Below are 23,393 nucleotides of genomic sequence, written 5' to 3' on the forward strand. Positions count from 1 at the left end.
CGGTTTCAAATGCTTTAAAAGCATTCCAAAACTTCCAAAATGCTTTTTAAACTCTCCAGAAACCTTTTAAATGCTCCTAAAGTAGTTTAAATAGGTTTTAAAACACTACAGAAACTCCAATATGCTTCTCAAGCAGTCGAATGGCTTCCAAAACAGTCTAGAAGCTTCCAAAAACTTTTAGAACGCTCTAAAGGCTTCCAAATGATTTTCAACTAATCTAGAAGCTCTCAGAAGGTTTCAAAAATGTCTAAAACCGTCTAGAAGGTTTGAAATGCTTTAAAAGCACTCCAAAACTTCCAAAATGCTTTTTGAACTCTCCAGAAACCTTTTAAATGTTCCTAAAGTAGTTTAAATAGGATTTAAAACACTACAGAAACTCCAATATGCTTCTCAAGCAGTCGAATGGCTTCCAAAACAGTCTAGAAGCTTCCAAAAACTTTTAGAATGCTCTAAAGGCTTCCAAATGATCTTTAACTAATCTAGAAGCTCTCAGAAGGTTTCAAAACAGTCTAAAAGCTTCCGTATGCTTCTAGAGCAGTTTAACAGCTTCCAAAAATGTCTAAAACCGTCTAGAAGGTTTGAAATGCTTTAAAAGCACTCCGAAACTTCCAAAATGCTTTTTAAACTCTCCAGAAACCTTTTAAATGCTCCTAAAGTAGTTTAAATAGGTTTTAAAACACTACAGAAACTTCAAAATGCTTCTCGAGCAGTCGAATGGCTTCCAAAACAGTCTAAAAGCTTCCAAAAACTTATAGAACACTCTAAAGGCTTCCAAATGATTTTTAACTAATCTAGAAGCCATCAGAAAGTTTCAAAACAGTCTAAAAGCTTCCGTATGCTTCTAGAGCAGTTTAACAGCTTCCAAAAAGGTCTAGAACCGTTTAGAAGGTTTGAAATGCTTTAAAAGCACTCCAAAACCTTCAAAATGCTTTTTAAACTCTCCAGAAATTTTTAAATGCTCCTAAAGCAGTCTAAAAAGGTTTTAAAACACTACAGAAACTCCAAAATGCTTCTCAAGCAGTCGAATGGCTTCCAAAACAGTCTAGAAGCTTCCAAAAACTTTTAGAACGCTCTAAAGGCTTCCAAATGATCTTCAACTAATCTAGAAGCTCTCAGAAGGTTTCAAAAATGTCTAAAACCGTCTAGAAGGTTTGAAATGCTTTAAAAGCACTCCGAAACTTCTAAAATGCTTTTTAAACTCTCCAGAAACCTTTTAAATGCTCCTAAAGTAGTTTAAATAGGTTTTAAAACACTACAGAAACTCCAATATGCTTCTCAAGCAGTCGAATGGCTTCCAAAACAGTCTAGAAGCTTCCAAAAACTTTTAGAACGCTCTAAAGGCTTCCAAATGATCTTTAACTAATCTAGAAGCTCTCAGAAGGTTTCAAAAATGTCTAAAACCGTCTAGAAGGTTTGAAATGCTTTAAAAGCACTCCAAAACTTCCAAAATGCTTTTTGAACTCTCCAGAAACCTTTTAAATGTTCCTAAAGTAGTTTAAATAGGATTTAAAACACTACAGAAACTCCAATATGCTTCTCAAGCAGTCGAATGGCTTCCAAAACAGTCTAGAAGCTTCCAAAAACTTTTAGAATGCTCTAAAGGCTTCCAAATGATCTTTAACTAATCTAGAAGCTCTCAGAAGGTTTCAAAACAGTCTAAAAGCTTCCGTATGCTTCTAGAGCAGTTTAACAGCTTCCAAAAATGTCTAAAACCGTCTAGAACGTTTGAAATGCTTTAAAAGCACTCCGAAACTTCTAAAATGCTTTTTAAACTCTCCAGAAACCTTTTAAATGCTCCTAAAGTGGTCTAAAAAGGTTTTAAAACACTACAGAAACTCCAAAATGCTTCTCAAGCAGTCGAAAGCCTTCCAAAAACTTATAGAACACCCTAAAGGCTTCCAAATGTTCTTCAACTAATCTAGAAGCTTTCAGAAGGTTTCAAAACAGTCTAAAAGCTTCCGTATGCTTCTAGAGCAGTTTAACAGCTTCCAAAAATTTAAAGAACCGTGTAGAAACTTTCAAATGCTTTAAAAGCCCTCCAAAATTTTCAAAATTCTCCTAAAGTAGTCTAAAAAGGTTTTAAAACACTACAGAAACTCCAAAATGCTTCTCAAGCAGTCGAAAGCCTTCCAAAACAGTCTAGAAGCTTCCAAAAGCTTTTAGAACACCTCAAAAACTTGGTTTTCTCTATACTATATGAAAAGTTCAAAACTATCATACAGGTAGGGTGATTTGAAAATGAACCATTAGAAATCAATTAGTTGGACAAAGATGGCAATAAGCTTCGCAAGTGACATGCCCTTTCAAAAAGTATGATGACGTTTGTTCAACATATTAATTACTTAATTAGCATTTATTGTTATTTCTTTAGACTTTAAATATTATTTATCACTATTAGGTCGCGTCATTCGGATTCTGACGAGGACGACTGGTGCTAGCAGAAACTGAACACTCTCTAAGAGTAAATTAAGTGTCGAATGCGGTCGTGTTTTGTATTTTCGAAGTTTAGCGAGCGTGTCTGTAGTTTAGTTATTAATAAAAAATATATAAACTACAAAAAAGCCGTTTCTAACTATTGATAAAATGTTAATTTATAAATTTTGAAAGGGAAAAAAAATGATGAAACAAAACGTTACTCTCCGTAGATTTTTAGTGAATTTCCGATCTACTTAATCAGTCTTGCTTAGGTTAATACAAGTTTCGGCCAAGGAATTGACTTCGATACGCCTTACCAGCGATTAAAAAATTGGAATACCGCTTTTTCGGGCAAAATTATAGAAATGCTTCTTCAGAAATTGGTCTCTCAGAAGTTTGTTGTTATTTTTGTTATGGCACTGGTTCTAGTTGTGTTTACAGTTCCTTTGTATATGTTTAATTGTTAATACTTGTTAGCATAGAAAGTGAGATTTATTTAGCGTTATCATATAGTTCTGCTAGTACTTATATACAATATAAATAGCAGTTTTTTTTGTGATATAATGATGTGCATATTAGGGCCCCAAGAAAATTGTGCGCTGATGGTGAAGAAACTTTATTATTATTATAACAAAAAAAATTAACTACTGCCAATCTATTTAACTTATTGAAGATACAAAGTAGTAAAAAATAATTTTTTCCATAACAAGCAAAAAGATAAAAGTTGGTTGTTTTTTAGGTAAAGTGATTAAACAGCAACAATACACGATTTAAAGCAACCATCTCCTATCTTTGGAAATTGGTAGGGGTTTTTTGCAATCGTGCCAATCTTTTTTCTATATTCTACTTCAATTCGGTATAGAAACAAACTAGGAAAGTCTGTTCCGATTTTTGGAGTAGACAGGCTTGGTCTGAAATAATATGAAACAAATTCTCAAACCAGACCTGGAAACACAATTTGAGTTATTAAAAAAAAAAAAAAACTGACCCAACCAATAACATATAATAAAACTTAAATGAAATAATTATTTGGGGCCAAGTACACTTAATTAAAACCTTAGGTTGTTGTCGAAAACCCCCGCCCATGGTGTTTCTGTACATAAATCCTCTCTTTAGTACATAATTGATCGTTTCGAACCGATTCAAAAGGGTGGCAAACTGCACCGTTTGCAATAACTGTAATAAATACCTGATGAATGTAGATATTCCTGACTTATACGATAATTCTTCCCTAAGTGCTTTAGAACACTTGTAAAGACAAAAAAAAATGTTGTAACCAGTTTGTAATAAGTTATATTCCTTTTGTCTGTATAAATATATCCAGAAACTGCTCGTACATATACATTTATATTATACAAGTTATGATTTGTAGGTGTTTGTGTATGTGAGTTGTTTAACCGGCAAACATACATACATCACAGGGTATATAATGCAAACTTCGTGTGTTTTTTATTGCGCCCACATCCACCATTGTCTACATATATTTGTTCTGTGATAACATTAGTGTCTAAAAAAAAAATGGAAGTTGTTAGGTTTATTATCTCTAATATGTAATTAAAGGAAAAATGCATGCTCCTTTCTCTAAAATTTTATCCAGTTTAGTTAATCTTTTAAAACCCAAATAGTTTTGGGGTGGAAGGTTAACTTAACTCTATAAAAGTGGCCCTAAACTCGTTTTCCCCCATACTCTCTAATAAAATGTTGTAGATTGTTGAAAGCTCAATCTGACAATTCTGCCCCCCTCCTTTCCCCTTTTTTCCTCTTTAATATGAGACACATATTTCAACATTGTTATTAAATAACAAATCAAGTATTGTCATTGACAACTGTTAACGTGTTTAAAAGTAAAGTGAACAAGAAAAAAAAACGTCCTCTCCTTTTATATTTATGATAATTCCCCCTTTCCCCATCTCTAGGAACATTGAGGAGTGTACCAAACGGGTAATATTCGCATTGTTATTGCTCTAGGGTAACTTTTTCTAACAAAAATGTTTAGTGCGGAAGTTGCCAATTATTATAAATTATCATTGGCCTAGATCGTTTTTGCTGTGTGAAAACTCGAAAATTCCACCTTTAAGTTTATATTTGTTGAAACATTAGCTTTTACCATAGTCTATACATAGTAGAACTTGTTTGTAGGTTTAGGGGTTGTATAGGGCGCAGTTTAACCTCCCCTCCTTGTTCAACGGTTAAATTGCGCCCACACGAAAGTTTTGGTGGAATTTTGAGTTTGAATTCCCAACATTATTTGATTTCGGACAATTATTATTATTAAACCTAATAATTTAGGAAATTTTGCATTAGCCTTAACGATATCGCTTTAAAAGCAATTTTTTAATGAAATTGTGAATAAATAAATAAATATTCTAATTCCGAATGTGTCTTTTTTTTAATCTTGTCCGATGACGTCTAAATCCGGCTAGAAGAGGTAAATTTTAGTTACAAGGTCAAGAAAATTCTGTTCTTATACGAAAAAAAACTAATTAAACAGTAATAATTATTTTATTATCAACCTTATGAATTAAACACGAAGTTTGGTTATTACAAAGTGGTTTTTAACTTTAATTTTGTCTGATTATAGTCATAATAAACGTATGCCACTACTTATTAATACTGATCATATTTACACATAACTATTTTTTTATACAATTTTGCAACAAATCCTGCCTAGTTTTAGATATTTCGAGAAACAGATTTCTTTAGGCATCATATGTTAAGCGAATCTCAATATGCAACAGTAACAGGAACTTATTTTGTACAAAATTACGTATAATACGATTTGACTTTTTTGGTACTTTCAACTCGTAGAGTTTACTGCAGATGTCCCCAGGTGTATGTTTGATTGTCTCCAAAAAAAAAAAGGCTACACTCAGGTAGTACCAAAACGGCCAGATCTAACAGATGATAACGAAAACAACGAGAATTTTAGTTATTAAATCTAAAAGTTGCGGGTTAATTAGTTAAAAATCGTAGGAGTCGTTTTCGCCCTTTTGCACTTTAAAAATAAACTTGTAGACCAAACCTGCTAAAGCCCCTCCTGTAATAGGCCCCACCCAGTATACCTGCAAGTTTGTTACGTTTACAAATAATTTAATTAAACGAGAAGTAAAACTAAATTTACCCATTGGTTTTCCCAGTAATTCATTACTACAGCAGGTCCTAGAGTACGTGCGGGGTTTACACTAGATCCAGTGAAGTTGATCTGATATTAAGTAAAATGTAAAGTATGGAGGTGGTTAAACTTAAAGATGTAAACCTACCCCACTTAAATGGACGGCTGCAACAGCCAACCCGATAGCTAAGGCGGCGCTGCCTTTCACATCGTTTCTCCGTCCATCGCATACACCGTGTATGACGAAGAGAAGGACGAAAGTAAAGATCAACTCGAAGCACATGCCATGAACTGCAGGAATACTGGAATCGACTTGAGTAAACCCTAAATTTCCGTTAATCAAACCCTCAGGAAGTAAGGCCTGAAATCAAAAAAAATGAGGTAAGAAACAAGCCAGAGCAGTTATATACAGGTGTGGTAAATCCAAAACCGTGTAACTGACAGAGAAACGTAGATAATTGCATGCGTGGGACAAAGACAGTAAACGAAAAAAATACCAAGTAGGCCATATTTTCAGTACGCTGTTGCCAAAATCCAATACATTTTGTCGACGGTATTGTATTTTGGCAACAGCGTACTGAAAATATGGCCTACTTGGTATTTTTTTCGTTTACTGTCTTTGTCCCACGCCTGCAATTATCTACGTTTCTCTGTCAGTTACACGGTTTTCCTATGGTCGGTTTTGGATTTACCACACCTGTACATTATTTGAAAAGCCATATAAAAATTGACTATACCAAAAATCAAACAAAAGGAAGATGACGTTGAGGAAGCCTAAAGCGTAGAGGAAGTCATTTTGGAAATGCCAGAAGCTTCTAAAATAAGTTTGACAGGAACAAAGCCATGGACATAGTATAGGCCAACCAAGGCCCCATTCGTTTTCAGGCTCCATGGAACGAGCAGAGCTTTTTTGACGTCACGATGACGTAATTTGGCAGTTGATCTAACTATGGTTGTGCTAAATTACGTCATTGTGACGTCAAAAACGCTCTGCTTGCTCCATGTAGCTTGAAAACGAATGTGACCCAAAAGTGCATTCACGTCATATACGATAATGATGTCATACGGAAATAACATTTTTATTGCCATTTTTTGACGTTTCGTCTGTCGGCAGTCATCATCGACTTTTTTTTGTTATGGACGCCATATTGGATTTTTACACGACCAATCCCAGTATTTTATTTTGAATTCAGTGATATATGACAACAACTTATGATTTGTTTATAAATGACAATTTAAAACAATCAAAATTAATTTTGCCTTAGCTGGCTTCGAATACCGTCAAAAATGCCCTAATTTAGTTAAAATAGCCCCTTGACACGTCTAAACCAATATGGCGGCGGTCAGCATAGTAGGCCAAGAAAATGTCGGTGCATGAATTGATTATTTAAAACATTCCATAGACATATCATATGATCGTAGCTAGCTAATGAATGGAGCTATCACGTGACGTTGAGCGCGCACTGTTAAGTTGCCCCGTTTGACCGCTAGAGGGCGTCAAATTTGATTACCGTTTTACGGACATTTTGCTAAATTGTTGGCGTTTCTTTTAACAAAATATCAAAAATTTCACCTGATAACATAGGTCATACCAATTGACGTCACAATGACGTAATGTGACGCCCTTGAAACGAAACATCCAAAATAAAATTTCAGTTGACATTTTTAACTTACAATTAATCATTACAAGAGATGTTAAGGAAATTTTACGAGTGTAGCATTATAGCAGCTTAAAAAGCGAAGATAATTTAATAACGGCACTTAATAATTGGTATTTAATAGATAAGGATCTTATTATAGCTTCACCTAGCATTGCTTAATGACGAATTAATTTCTAATTACGTTCTAACTGATTTACGGTCCATATAAAGCAGAAATTCATACGTGGGATGTCTCATTGTTATTATTATCGACTTTTTGCAGGCCGAATAAATTAAATGTTTAAATAAGTAGTTCTTAGAAATGTTTGTGGTTAATTTTAGCGGTCAACAGCCTACACAACTTAATATTACAATAGCAAACATTTTTAGGACCTCTGTACCGAAATCTGGTAAAAATGTGCTATTCGTAGTTAAATTTGTCCAGTGTTATTTTAAATAACATTTCAAGTATAATAAACATAGTTTTTCCAGTTGTTACACAAACCGTATGTAAGTAGTTTATTAACCTCAACGCTAATCAATTACGTAGTTTAAAAGTGATTAAATCAATATTAAATTCAACGCAAATCAATAACGTAATAAAAATATCGATAACAAAAGAGTCATTATTACGTCCGTAACTGGTAAACCAAATTACCCAGTAGTTTTTAAAGCGCAATTTTCATTTAACTTCTTAATGTTAAACGTATCGTAAAAAGTGCTCGTAAACTGTGATTTATTTGCTTTGATTGCTACCATAATCGAACTGGTCGGAAATTCTGATTAAGACTGATTTACCTATAGTTTAACCATAAAAAAAATGTAGTTTAGTAATTATTATAAAATTTCATATACTGAAGCAAACAATTATTACGTTTCGAACTACTAATTGACCTAATAGCATGAAATCCATCGAAAACAGAGAAAGGAGCTTGCACGTCTTCTCATTTTCCTTTGTAACTCATTTCACTCCCTACTTCGGTGAAAGTGTAATAATTAATAGCAATCTTCTATTATTGTTGCATTTCCCTTTTTCGTGGATATAGAAAGCCATTGTAAACAATTTATTAAATATTTGATGGGGCAGCGAGGCGTGCAACTAATCCATCAAGCAAAAACGACAGAAATGGTTAATTACAATAATGCATAACAGTCTCTTTTGAATTTGATAATAGTAGCAAGGATTAACAAAATCAGAAAATTGGTAATTTGCGGTGGCAAGAACAAAAACCTTTTCCGGATTAAACTATGCAAACTGATGATTATGGTCAGTGACTTTTTCTCGGACCGCAATTTGTCTTAAAACCCTGTTATTTCAACAAATCTGGGAATCTGATTACAGCCATAACAAAATTAAGTAAACGTTTATGTAATAATTTACCAAAGTGACTTAATTTGTTGCTCTCAATAATTTAAAACTCTTTTTTTTTCAGGTTAGCAATCTTTAGGATTTGAATTCAGTTGATTCGAAAGAAACTTAAATTAACATAAATCTCAAGTGTGCAATTTTCTAACTGTATATGGTTTGGTTCAAAGTTAATTTCACTTTACAGCTTTCACAATATGCAAGAAATTGCATTTAACTTGACTACTGCAACCTTAAAAATGCTTTACCACATTCTAATGACCCACTTCTCCACACTAAAGCATTTACAACTACTTGGGAAAAACATGTACTTAACAGCTTATTATTCTCTGGGAAACATGTTATTAAAGGAATTTAGAATCTCCTGGTTGCATACAAAACTAAACGCAATGTCACGGTCTGACATCGTCTAAGGTCATTCTAGATTTGGTCGGTCACGCTGTAATGACCACCAAGTGCAACAATATTTTTGAATTATCACAAAAAAATACCTTCAGAATGGCGGCTCCAACAATAGCTCCAACGCATTGCACCAGGATGTACAGGACTGTTCTTATTAAGTTGATTTCTCCGGTAATGAAGAAGCTGACAGTGACCGCTGGGTTGATGTGTCCTCCGCTTACATGTCCAATTGCCTGAAATAGTCGTTTTTTGGTTTAAACTAGCTACAAAGTTGGAATATTGGGTCAAAAATGTTAGTGAATGCATCAGTTTTACACTGCTCTACTCTTAAAAGATGTGTAACAGGTACCAATAATTAAGTCCCACACATTAAACGCTTTTAAATGGGACCGTTTATTGTCCATGTACGGAATTTTATTAGTTTAGTATTGAACTTAAAAACGTAATAAGACCTCTCACCACAGCAAACATTGTTGCAACATTGTTTTTGAGATCACTGTAACAAATATACAAGAAATTCTAATAATGCCTTTAAAATACCTCAGAATGTTTCTATTATTGCTCAAAATGCCTCATATTGAATTTAACTTGACTGTGACATTTTGTACATGATCTGTCACAGTCAAATCACAACTTTCTCTAGGTGAACCTTGGAATGCGCTTAATTACGCACCATTAAACTGCCTCAGAATGATATCAAAACGTTTAAACATTTGTGGCAATTTTAAATTTAGTTGTAAGGACATTGGTATTGAAACAATGATGAAATACACCCTTAATTTTTTTTGGGTCACGTGACAGTTGTCACTGTGACAGTTCACAGCATGTCTGCTTTTACAATTTGTACGTGACAAGTTAACCTTTGTCAAAATTAATGATTCAATAAAAAAGACTTTCTCAGGCTACATGACTGACTGTTTTTCCAAATTTTATAAAAACATTGATAAAAACATAATTTTTGTACGGTTGTCTGAAATTACGGGTTATATTTTGACGTTTAAACGAATCTTTTAACTGTCAAAGTAACCAAGTTAGCACGTGTCAAATAAAGACACCTATCATTTAAAAAAAAAACAGCTGAAAATTGGTATTTTAAATTTAGACAGTGGTAAAATGGTAAGAACTACGTCACGTGACTTTGATAATTCAATTTTTGAGCTTGCAACACTGTAAAGGCCAGTTGACATTATCAAAAACAATCACATGACCTTCAGAACGCAATATAAACTTTGGAAAATTGATAAATTAAATTTAGACAGTTATACAAACTTAAATGGCAAAATACACGTCACGTGACCTGAATAATTCAATTTTTGAGCTTGCAACACCGTAAAGACCAGTTGACATTGTCATAAACAGTCACGTGACCTTCATAACGCAGTTTAAACTTTGGAAAATTGATAAATTAAATTTAGACAGTTGTACAAACTTAAATTGCAAAATACACGTCACGTGACCTGAATAATTCAATTTTTGAGCTTGCAACACTGTAAAGGCCAGTTGACATTGTCATAAACAGTCACGTGACCTTCATAACGCAGTTTAAACTTTGGAAAATTGATAAATTAAATTTAGACAGTTGTACAAACTTAAATTGCAAAATACACGTCACGTGACCTGAATAATTCAATTTTTGAGCTTGCAACACTGTAAAGGCCAGTTGACATTGTCATAAACAGTCACGTGACCTCCGGAAGGCAGTTTAAACTTTGGAAAATTGATAAATTAAATTTAGACAGTTGTACAAACCTAAATTGCAAAATACACGTCACGTGACTTTTGAGCTTTTTGCCAAAATGACTACCTTTAAAATGTATGTAATGTAGTAGTAAATTTTAAAAATTTGGTAAATTAAATTTAGACAGTTGTAAAAGCTGAAATTGTAAGAGACACATCACGTGATTATGCAATTTTAGAGATTGCAACACTGTTAAGTCCAGTTGACACCTGTTCCATAACGCAAACATTGTTGCAACATTGTTTTTGAGATCACTATAACAAATATACAAGAAATTCTAATAATGTTGTAACTGAGAACACTCTAACACGTTCATTATTTATTTATTAAGGAGATTTTGAAAAAATGCATTATTTGAACGGGAAGTGCTAAAAAGCAGCTTTTTTGGATCAATCTTAAACTATTCACTGCTTCACAGCCTAAAAGTTCATGCTTTACATTTTACTAACCTAAACTATACAAACTATTTTGGTTTGAAATAGTATTGTTTAATATAATAGTACTGGTTTATCGACAATAGGTAAAACTTAAATAGGGCGAGTCTATTATGCAAAAATCCATCGATATTCAGCTTTATCGTTTCGATTGACATTTGAATGGTGCCCGCTGATTTATCTCGAATAGTTCAATTAAGGTTTACATGGGCGCCCATTAGCTTTTTGTCTAAGCAGAAGTAATCTTGTCTAGCGTTTGATGCATTACCAGCGATAAGTCTAATGCAAATAGTTGTTGAATGGTGGCCGCCGGTTTCACCTTATTGACACTGATTGGAAGAGTTTGAATGGGTCAATTTGATGGCTAATTACACTCGAAATGCCGTAGAGATAAACAAACAACAAACATTTCTTTCCTATAAGGTGAACAAAAGGATGAGCGTTGCACAACCCTTCTGAGTACTTACGTTTCGCACTCGACTGACAAAGAGGTAATTATAATTTAATATCAAAAAGCGCATGTGAGCATGATTAATGAACAATTACTAAAACAAATATTTATTTTTATTGCTGTGACCGAAATCCGCAAAGTTGAAGGCCTACGATCTACATAACGGCTAATGAAAGGCGATTTACTATTTAAAAGCGTTGTTGTACTAGCACTTGTAACACTACAAATAAAAATAAAATATAGCGGCTGTATAGTCGTAGACCTGGAAAATCGTCACTAAATTAGGTTATAATTTATGATTGTTTGCAAATTAACGATTCTCGAGGATAATTCTATTTGTTTAACAATATCGCTAGATGACTGAGTAAACAACGCACTGTTGCGTAAGTTTTAAATCCTTTTTAAATCCTTTTTTTTCTCAAAACTCAATTAAACCTCGATATTTTCCCATCTTGTCGCTTAATTAAAAATTGATACCACCTACTAATATGGTATTCGTAATAGTAACAAAAATAAATGTATGTAACTGTCGCCTGTTAATGAGCAATTAACACATCTGAGATGTCAAAAGTAAATCAATGGATATACTAATCCAGATACATATCATTAACCATACAGGGTGAACAATACTACTACTAAGTTTTTTTACAGGAATTCATAAGTAAAATACACTCTGTATGCTGTAAATAAGGTAATTTCAACAAGCAATACTTGGATTTGTTAAATTTCTGTCTGGATTGAGGAATATTCTAATTAAAGTCAAGGGCCAAAATCAGCCATCAATTATCACAGTTTTTGTCCTTTTTGTATCCCTCAGTTTGAAAAGAGAATATCACATAATTGGACTGTAAAAACATTTGCAAGATTAAAAGGAATAGTTGGTTAGGAAGCACTTTTCTAAAGTAGTATAATGCGACGTTACCAAACTATAAGCTTTTCCAGGACAAGAAATGTCAATTGACAACTTTTGGAAAGGTGTGATTTTTTTTTTCACTTAGAAGGCTCATAATGAGTTATTTTTTGCCATTTCTGGATTAATGTCTTTTTAACAAGTTTTCAAACTTTAACATTTTTCAAAAAACCTTTTAAATTCAACTTTGACGCCCTCTGAGTGCAAAACTCTATGTAGACATATACCATTTGGAATCAGAGTATTAACTATCTTTTCTCTTTAGTGTCCTTTCCACACAAATCAACAAATAACCGTTATTAGAGGATAAAATTGACATTCATTCGAAAAAACTAAAATTACGATACTGAAAACACCAGTTAATTCAATCATCACGCAGATTTTCTTTTATTCTCTCATTTGAGTTTTAGGATAATTTATTCTTATTGAATTTTAGGTGACCCTAATTAAAAGTTTGATTGCACCATATTTATTTCAATCTTACATTGCATTTTAAATGTTATTGTAAAAATATTTCAGATTTCTACACCATTTACACATGTAGTTTAGAAAATATCACTTAGATTTTAAAAATATAAGTTGGATTTCAGAATCTATAACTTGTTTTTCATTATCGTAAATTTGGTTTTAGAAAACGTAAGTTGTATTTCAGATTCGTCACTTGTATTTCAGAAAAGGTTACTTGTATTTTAGAATGCGTTATTTCAATTTCAGATTTTTTTGTGTTTCTATGTGGTTATTAGTTTATTGTTTTTTTATAATATCACTTTAAGCAAAAAAACCCGCCCATCGGGTGTATTTATTAATTTATATAAAATATACAGAGTGTCCCATAACTATATGACAATCTCTCGGGGGCATGCAGGGGAGGTCAAAATAATACGATTTGTTCATATAATTTTTTTTTAAAGTCACTCTTAAGGGAAATATTGAGCCCCAAAGAACTGCCTTCCAATTAACGTTTTTGGCCGTAACTTTTGAAACACTTTGTATATTGTAATCATTATTGGGTTTAATGTTTTATCGAAAGAGACCTTCTATTTGACATGACAACCAAGTATATCGTCTTCGAAAGGCAGGAACTAACTGGACCTAAGACACAATTTGCTTAAACTTTGACGGTTGTCATTATTTTCAGCTGCAAACGCCATTAATGGACTCTTGACATTTTTATCGAAAAATTGTACTCTTCCTTTATTTCGATAAAATAAACGGTTTTCGAGATAAATCGATTTTTCATTGAACTGCTTAAACCACAATGTTATTAAAAATATTCGTTAAACTATTTACTTTTTTTACTTATTTAGGACTTTTTTTTTATTTACTTTTTTGCTCAACTTTAATTTTCCAAATTACAAATGACCATGTCTAAAATCCAACTGCTCTTTTCTATAATACAAATGAATAATCTGAAATACAAATTGCAATTTCGAAAATCAAAGTTATTATTCTAAAATTGAAAGTACCTTTTCTGAAATACAAGTGATATTTTTTAAATCCATCTTATGGTTTCTAAAATTGCACTGACGATTTCTAAACTACATGTGTAAATGGTGTAGTGACATTACTAGATTAAGCTAAGTCTGTACGTGGCAGCATTTTCGTACATATCAGCCCAGTGGGTAGTTTGTCCAAAAAAAGTAGTGTCATGATTATTATCATCCTGAAGATGAGATTTACTTAAATCTCCCTCACCTCCTAGTTGCATGATAATATCATCATAACTGGCATCAGATTCACCCTGACCATTCATTCTAATAATCTAGTAAATAAAGAAAATTTAAATGAATAAGCTTGAATAAAAATTCCATAATAGAGATGCCAAGTTATTTTTAAGGTAAATAATTAAACCTATCTAACAGTATCTAACAGTATCTCCCGTTCCGGAAGAAAAAAGCTTTCTAAGATCCTCTGATCTTCAATAGTCTGATTTTTGCTCGAATTTTTTTAGAAAACTGACTTTCCAGCTCTCATTAAAAGTCTTGACAATCAACAATAAAAAAAAAACCTTTTTTCCCACCTTCTACCTCCACGTACCACCCTTTTCACCTCCTTTGAAGTTCATCAAGTAATACTGTTAATTTTCCCAATAACTACATACAATCCTACTAAAACTAACTATAATGGTAAACACTTGACATCCCTACAAAAATGTACCTTTTCTATAAATTAAATAAATTTTCTTTATTTTCCTGAAAAAAAAATCCTTATTTTCAAGACAGTAGCTTTCATTTTGCTCGTTTTTTAAACCAATCGCACACTACGTATAATGCTGTGATTTATGCAAATGCTAGCATAAAACCCATGTGAGCAAAAACACAAGAACTCACAATACTACACAATATGTAAAGTGTAAAGAGGAGCATTCAATGGTTTCTGTTAAGGTAAGTTCTTTGAACAAAAAATTGACAAACGTCACGTGACATTACATTTAGTATAATTACTTCTTACTATTCTAAACAAAGCCATTAAGATATGAGCTTTTATACGCTAATTCAAATACAGAATTGAATTATAAAAGCCATTCCAAACGACATTCTAAAGGTGTGCCGATAAAATACATGCAGAATCTTAGGTAATTCACCTTTTACTCCTCCTCCTATACGTGCCGATCATCAATAATGATCTCATTTATCTGATGCTCTTTTAAGCCCATTATAATCAATACTTAAACAGTTATGATGGGCATTTGTTTCAATCCCGTATAACACTTAGCCGACTGATTAATACGGTAATTAAGTTGTGCTTTAATAAATCGAGTTAATGGGAAAACTATACGAAGATGAATAAAGATGGCGACCTTGAGAGTGAAAAAAAGCAACCGTTCACTATTTTCCCATTTCGGTCCTATCTAGGGCACCAAGCGAGAAATGATCACCTTGACAAAGTGCACTGATCTTGACTGGAACTAATCAGATTACCTCATCTGCATGGTATCCAATGCAACTCCCTACTTCTAAACAATAACAATTTTTTCCCACTATTAAATCATTGTAGTACAAGCGAAAAGGTTAACTAGTTACAAGTAATTGGTGAAATGTGTTAGATTATCGTTACAGACAGTATCTCGAGAGAAAAAAAGCCCTCACAACTCTTTCGAGTGCGTTTCAAAGTTGCGTAAACCCCGTGGCACACATTTGCAGGTCCGTCGGGTTTAGATCAGGTCGGCGGGCCGGCCAGACACGCAGGCACCGTCGCATTATTTATAAACGATCAAGGCGATTGATCGGTACAACACTGATACAGATTTATCATATCCATACAAATAGGTGACACTCTGTGTATATTAGATGAACAGATGTATGGCAAATTATATTCTAGTGTCCTAGTTTACACACAAAAAGCTTATTTTGCTACAATTATCTCTTCTTACCATTGATTTCCTATTGTAAATGGCTTTTTTTTTGCGTTTCCAGTTTTACTGTTTTATAATAATCTAGTTTCTGGTTTTTAATAATTAACACAAAACCCACTTTTTTATATAATCATAAACTACTCAAATATGGGTACATAATTCAATATAACGACTGTCTGCGACGATTTAGTTTAATATTCTGGATTACCTTTTGATCTATTATTGTCCGTTACTAATCAAAACAGGATTTTCTTCTAGTCTCGTAACTTTAAAAACCAAATTAACATAAATCGCTAAATTTCAAGGTTTTTCTGATAAAATCGAATAAAGATTTTTCAAGTCATCTATAGAATAATGAGGAGTACCACCTCATCTCCATTATTATGTAGAACGCACTATACGCAGGTACATAAAAGAAAGGTGAAATAAAAGAGTTCAATGAAAAAGTAATGAACCGGCGTAGAACCAGTTCACTGGAGCAGTACCGCCTTAGGGTTCCGTCTAAAGTGGAACGTGATTTTTTTCCCAAAATGAAGAGTTTTCGTACTACACTAGTACCATAGACGTATAAACGTGGCTAGATCAACCACACCTCTATCAAAAACTGACTGGTGGTACCGCACTCGAATTTGGTAATCGTTGGATCTTGATGGTTATCGAATTGTATTTTGTAAACTAATATGGTACTAATAGCTCGTATACGGGAATCGTTTTGTGGTTTTTTAAATTCAAATCGCAAGCGATTGCTATCTGTTCTCGTTCATTAACCGCAAGTTACATACGTACAGCTTTTATATTTTTTTTACTAACGATAAAGTGAAACGATGGTGCTTTCACTGCGACATAAACGTTCTAGCTTCTAATTGGCGCTAAAAGTGGATGGATTTTCCATGGGAATACTTCAAAACGTTGAATAACTGGTTTTAATACAATATAGTTTATTAGACATGCAAAAGTGGAACCAATAATGTCTGTGACGCTTGTTAAAAATTGAACAATTAATAATCCGCCAATGTAAGTAAACATCCGATTAAAATTTTCATGCTAATTAATTAGTATACAATCAGAAGTATAAAGGTTTAGATTTGCCTGAAGAAAAACCGGAATTAGGGAATGAAAAAACACATTTTCTTCTAAAAAGTACGCCTTACAAATAATTGTTCTCTTCGATCAAAAGTAGTCACAGAAAAATTAATAATTTTTGTCTGAGATATTAACACAATAGCATTTTACTGGTTTTTCCTCTATTTTCAAAAACATTCTAAATTGATCTTTCTCTCTTACCAAACCTATTTCAAATAGTTTGCAAAGTTTAATTAAGTTTTATAACTAATTTTTATTAATTAATCTTACACAAGTATGTAAATTTCAACATAATACATAGAAATTGCATTATAAGAAGAGAGAACTATTGCGAATATGCTTTAGTTGTTAAGTGACATGTGTCAGTAAGAATGTGACGTCATTGAACAGTTAAACACGTGACCACGTCGTCAGAAAGACTTAATCTTGTGACCCACTGTCAAATGACTTCACATCTGTTTTGACACACTGACACATCGTTGTCTTGAGCATTAATTTGCAATTAAAAATTCTGGCTTCTTATCATGGATAATTTTTAAATTTCCATACTTGTATACCCAAAATATACGCAATTTTTCATTGTTTATTAAATAAATTATAATATTCATTAATCATTGGGACTAATCAGTTGATTCACTAGGAATTGCGACATCGTTAAATAAATACTGAATAATATTAAAACAAGATTAGTTCCTTATAGTATTCTTAACATATTATGTACTAGAAAAGCCAAACTAACTCATATTTACGTAAAAATTGCTTTGTTCTACATAGCGTATTTAAAAATTTATTTTTTGCTAGCACTTAGTGACGTAAGCCTCATAATTGATATGATAACAATTATTAAAAAACAACTTAAGTAACATACAACTCAAAGGATTAACCGTGTATTTTCCAAGTTGTATATCATTGTTTCATTCAATTGTTAAAAAAAAAGAAAAAAAAAGAGAGATAATTTCTCTAATTACACTACGATTAAACGGATTAGCCGAATGCAATATTTTGACAAGAATAACTTCTATTATTTATGAAACAATAAAGTAATATGTATTTTTTATTTATTTAGATTCTTAATCATCGAAAAAATCAATAGAAAAGATAGGAAAAACTTTGTAAGTGACAGTAGAGGGTCAAAACGAGTGTGATGTCATTCCACAGACCACTTTATCAGAAAAACTCATAATTATGGGAGTTATTAATCACGTGACCCATTCAGTCTAACAAGCTAACAACATTGCTCTAAGTTGTTAATTATCTGTTGTAACTCACCTGAACTATGGTGGCAACGGTAAGTCCAAAAGTGAGGGCGATTTGTACTATACTGGGTGAGCCAAGACAGGCGCCCACACCCACCGCAACCAGCAATAAAGTACCAACGAATTCAGCTACCAGCATTTTCCATAGTTTTTTGTTTTCCGTGATTTCGTTTAGGCCTATTATGCTATCGTTGGCGGAACCTGAAAGTTTAGTTGATTGTTAATAAACTAATTATTATAAAGATGCATAAATGGAAGTGAAAGTGTTAAAAAGCAGATCACCAACTGAGCGTAACAAAAATTATTATCAATACAAGTTTGAAAGTAAATAGGAGGAACTCAAGAAAGTCCATTCTCAAAAAAAGATATTAATCATCCTATTTAGTATTTCCAACTAGTTTCCTAAAATGCAATTCACAATAGCAATTGCATAGGATCAATAAATGCTGATTTAATCTTTAAACGATCAACAGTTTTACCGTATTCGACAGTCAAACGTTTGCGCCATTGATTGCTATCAAATTTGATTCAATTATTTTTATCTAAATTATCAGTCAATCAAACCCAACCAGTATAGCGCTTTGTACAGATATTGAAACCAAACTGAAAACATTTACAAGAACAATTTTACATTATGTAAAGAGACGCCGGTTTATAATTTTTAGGATTAACGCACATTCCAAGCAGTATATCATTGTTATAACTTAATACTATTTATCCTACTTCTAGGCTTAATAACATTTTGTTATCCCCTTGATTAAAAATTGATTGATTGCAAGTTGTGTTTTAACCGTACGATTACATTTTAATTTTTTGTTGTAATATAGAAAACTGTTTGATCCAAATATTGACACATAATGAAAACCATTTTTAAAAAAATAATTACAGAGTGTTCTAATGATAAAAAAAATGCAAAGCACGTTATGCTGGATGCTTACAGCTTATAATAGACTACTTCCTTTACTAGTTAAGGAAGGTACAAATTAGGATTACATAAGAATATGACACCTGAAGGACGTAATACTAAAAATAAACTAAAACAGTCTTAAAAAAATTTAAAATTATTATTTATCATTAGAACAGAGTTGCATATTCAGAAATGTTGCTTAAATAAAAAAAAATGGTTTTGCACCAAAGGTCGTCAAATTAGTTTTACTTGAACGTTGCACAAAATTAATTAACTTGAAATTTCCTCAACACCAAACTATTAATTTTTTCTGGAAAATACAAGGATTTACTTGAAATGTAATGACAAATCAAATAAAATGTATTAAAGGTTTGTAAATGTTGCTTTAATCAGTTAACACTGATAATTATTACAAAAATCATTCAGGTGATTTGACAAAAATCATATAAACCCAATTTTGAAATCCTCAGAAAACAAACGTTGTGTGTTACTAAATTTTGTGAATTACTGTTTTTTTTAATATTTATTTATAAATTTCTATTTCTTACCTTTTTCAGCCATTTTAATTTATTGATTATAGGCAAGTACCAAGTACTACAGGCACTTTCAAAAAATATGACAGTTATTCAATTGCTTTTCACTTGTTTTCCCAAAACACCAGACAATTGCTGTTATATACGATTTTGTCAAAAACAAAAGTAAATCGAACTAATTCGCGGGCAGGTAAGGTCGACTACAAGTATCTCGCAAACACCCAGAGCACCGATGCAGTCTCGACCGTCTCGATTTTTTGAATGTCGAAAGTTGGTCGCAGAAGAAAACAAGTGAATGAATGAATCGCGGATGGCGATAAACAGTTATAAGTAAGCCGCGGCCGACAGGATTTTATAATAGCCGATGTGCATTTGTCTATTATTTATTATTAACAATTGCCTGATGTTCGTTTGTTTTCTCACCTAAAGGCGGTTCAAAAAAAAATAGGCTTTTGTCTACATTGTACGGTTGTTTATTAAGAAGGATTTAATGGATCAGCTCAAATAAGCCCAAGGTTTTAAACAATAAATTGATTATTTAGGTGCATTATCGATAACTTTTTTTTAGGCTTGCAATAAGAGACTTAATTATTTATGATATTTTTTAGTTCTGGATAAAGTTCACAATTTACTAGTGTAAATTTAATACAAAATGGCGGATGGTAAGTAACTTTTAAAGTTACCAACCGAATATCTAGGTGACCTTACCTTACAAATTTTCAAAACAAATCAAAGTAAATATTTTGAAACCGCCCATAACATTAATTGACCTATTCATTTTTCTCAGCTCAAAATGGCCAGCCCTACCTTGAAACCAGTATAATAACATAATATACACCGAATTTTGACCCAAAGAAGAATAATAATCAAAAAGCCACCGACTAATTGAAATCGATGTTGAAATTAATGAATTAGAGTTTATGATACGATTCAGGAAAAATGGGTCGCGATATTTGTCTTAAACTGTTATTAATGAAGACTTGCTAAGGTCATCGCTTTTTTTTTTCAAGTTACGCCACCAGCCTAACGAAGAGGCAAAGTTCTACATTTAGAACATTTTGAAGATCCTGACAGTTTAATGATTATCTAACTACACACGCAACAGTTATGTCTACATCCCTAAAACTGACGCGATCTCGATTTCGTTCCTCAAGTCAATATTGTAACAAATTGCTTAAATTAGAAACTGGTGCGCACTTACCCATTTTATGTAAAAATCAATTTTTACGTAATTGTTTAAAAGATTATGTTGTACACGTGACTGTCAAGCAAATTACACTACCTGACGCCCGTTACTCAGCTTCACTAATTACTCTTCATTTGTTTGAAGGAGATTATTCAAAATGCGTGCCTGACGATAAGATTGTAAAGGTAAATATATGAGAATATAGCTTCAAGTAGGTAAATACTCAAAACTGAAACATTAGCAAGCCAAATAGGCTTTACTGTGAAGATCAAAGAAGTTCCAAACAAAATTACAATTTTTGCGCCATTACCACCTAAATATTTTCACATTTAACTGAAAATTACATTTGTGAATAAAGATGTAAAAGCACTAACCGCTTCAAATCTCAATCCAAAATTTACATAATAATTTATCTAAACCTACATTAGACAGGGGAATTCAGAGAAATCATTTAACACCATCAAACAAAGAACCCGCAAATTAGATTTTTCTGCGTTTTTATAATTTCAGATTAGCGATGATACAACTCCACCAGAAATAATTATGATTACAATGATACGCCACCGTAAAATGGCACTTTGAACCGCCTGTAAGATTTCACTTTCCTAACAATTATTAATATTGAAAATCCCCAATTTTTTACTGAAACCACGACAAAAATTTTGGCCTCGGTTTTGAGACGAGAAGTGTATTTATGAAGATGTATGTCGTGAAATTAGTTTACAACCGACTTTAAAGTTGTAAAACGTCTTGAAGCGCGCAATAACTCACCCACGCCCAAAAATGAAGTCATCGCAGTGGATGTTAATGTGGTTTTTGCAGAACGATTCTAATAAACCGCGCCGGTTTCGTAAGGAACACATAGGAACCCTTAGGCGGTTCGGTAACTCGGTTAGTCACCTAGAGATGTCAAGGTGCCACCGTAATTTTTTTGAAGAAAATTTTCAAAATTGTGTTTGAATGAAAATAAAGTTCTAGTAATATATTATCAGTTGCTTGGAAAGTAGAACTTATTTCAGTATAGTGGGGGATGATTGTCAAGAAAAAGCTGCAAACCAAACAGTTGTGTGATTTACGCATATCTCTGGACTTGCCAGAAAATATCGTTAAATTGTAAGCATTAATCTCACAAACAAAAAAAAAATATATTGTAAGGGTTTGGAAGTCCACAATATTTTCTGTAACCAATTAATTAGGTTAAGTAATTTGCAACTTCTCTGGAATCTCCCTAAGGTTGACTAGGCATTCAACATACGAAAAACGTGTACGAAAAAATGTCGATAAACATTAAAATAAATAACCCAACATCATCCGTGTTTGTATAAGAATTTAATTTTCCGGAATTTATCGAACACTTACCGTAATTAAATTAGCAACATCTTCCGTAAACTTTAAACATTTTAATTAGGTGCAAACGTATCCAGAGACATTCTAATTGTAATAATTGAGTCGGGGTAATTGGTTGGGCATACACCGGCAATAATGATACATTTAATTTTCTCTAATTACGGAAAGGTACCCAGAACGAACTGCGACAATCTCCGTGCCGCATCGTTTGACCTTTTACCAGAACCTTTAGGCTACCAATATCGATTAATCAAGGCATGAACGAGATCATGAAAATCCGACTAATTAATATTTCAAAATGTAACCAACGCGTTGCAAAACACAAACGGCAGAACTTGACCTAGAAATGTTGATACATACGAGTAATTTGTTGGTTAAAGGCCTGAGAACCATATAAAATTACTGTTTGTACAAAGATTACCGCGTTGTTTAACAGATACGATTTTTTTTTTGTCTAGTAAATCAATCAAGAAAGGTTATTATTAGTCGTAAATGTTCATAATTTATAAAGTGAAATATATACTCTGAGTATTTGACTGGTACAATATAACGTTAATTCAAATTTACTCTTCATCATAAAACAACTTACCCAACTCTCAAAATTTGTGAACGTTGCTGTGTTGATCTAAGTCCATCAATCCGCAACAAAAGGAATTGCGACATCCCAATTAGCTGGTCGTAACAAACGACATGTAAAGTGGTTTAAATAAGATGGTCGACTTCCTCGTTTTTTCCCATTGGCAATGAACTTGAACAATCGCTATCACCTTCAGGTAATTACGGCTTGCTACTCGTGTCACGAACAACCAACAATACCCACTGCAAAAGAATTCAGTGGATGTTTATCATATTGTTATTATTTAAGAATCATGTACCTCCGGGCTTTGTTGTTGTTTTTTCACTTCTAATTAGCGACAAAAACGTAAACAATGCGTTCTTCTTCGCCGTGGAGCTCGTAAATAACCTAAATTGGCCAAGCATATGAAGATGTAAAAGTCGTAGCAAAAGATAATAGCGAGGCGGTTTAAAAGTCGTGACCGTTTAACAACATCTATTTGGCGTATAGATTTAATTTTTTCCATCCGTTCTAAAAACCGTGATTGGGCAATTTGCGTAGGCAACCAAAAAAATCGGCGAACAAATCCTTTCTTCGTCGTTGTGATGCAACTTGAACGGTTTTGATTGCGCCCGCCTCATCCGAATATGCAATTACGAACATTTGCCAAATTTAGGTTTGACGACCTCATTACTCCCCAAC

The 23,393-nt window shown here is 32.8% G+C and overlaps 2 protein-coding genes across 42 annotated transcripts in view; one reads left to right on the forward strand and one right to left on the reverse strand.

Annotated features, from left to right (window-relative positions):
• The window catches only part of cac (calcium voltage-gated channel subunit cacophony), a 67,593-nt gene extending 62,801 nt beyond the window's left edge, over window positions 1-4,792 (forward strand). For all 39 annotated transcript variants that reach the window (XM_081984451.1, XM_081984450.1, XM_081984457.1 and 36 more), the window contains one exon: window positions 2,399-4,792. In XM_081984451.1, coding sequence (XP_081840577.1) covers window positions 2,399-2,438 — 40 coding nt within the window. In that variant the 3' untranslated portion in view covers window positions 2,439-4,792. The remainder of the gene's footprint in view (window positions 1-2,398) is intronic.
• A 111-nt stretch (window positions 4,793-4,903) lies between these two features.
• Window positions 4,904-22,945, reverse strand: Drip (aquaporin homolog protein drip). Of its 3 annotated transcripts, none has more exons than XM_081984504.1 (6): window positions 22,725-22,945; window positions 18,176-18,363; window positions 9,025-9,168; window positions 5,676-5,888; window positions 5,537-5,617; window positions 4,904-5,477 (listed from the first exon to the last, which is right to left on the reverse strand). In XM_081984504.1, exons 2-6 carry the CDS (start codon window positions 18,299-18,301, stop codon window positions 5,376-5,378), a joined length of 666 nt encoding a protein of 221 aa, XP_081840630.1. In that variant the 5' UTR covers window positions 18,302-18,363; window positions 22,725-22,945; the 3' UTR covers window positions 4,904-5,375. The 3 variants fall into 3 exon arrangements, with proteins under 3 accessions (XP_081840630.1, XP_081840629.1, XP_081840628.1); XM_081984503.1 differs by lacking the exon at window positions 22,725-22,945 and adding an exon at window positions 20,804-20,941; XM_081984502.1 differs by lacking the exon at window positions 22,725-22,945 and adding an exon at window positions 19,618-19,951.
• Window positions 22,946-23,393: the final 448 nt, after the last annotated feature.

The sequence above is a fragment of the Ips typographus genome, linkage group LG8 (genome assembly GCF_016097725.1).
Source record: "Ips typographus isolate SLU linkage group LG8, UJ_Ityp_2.0, whole genome shotgun sequence".
Taxonomy (NCBI): domain Eukaryota; kingdom Metazoa; phylum Arthropoda; class Insecta; order Coleoptera; family Curculionidae; genus Ips; species Ips typographus.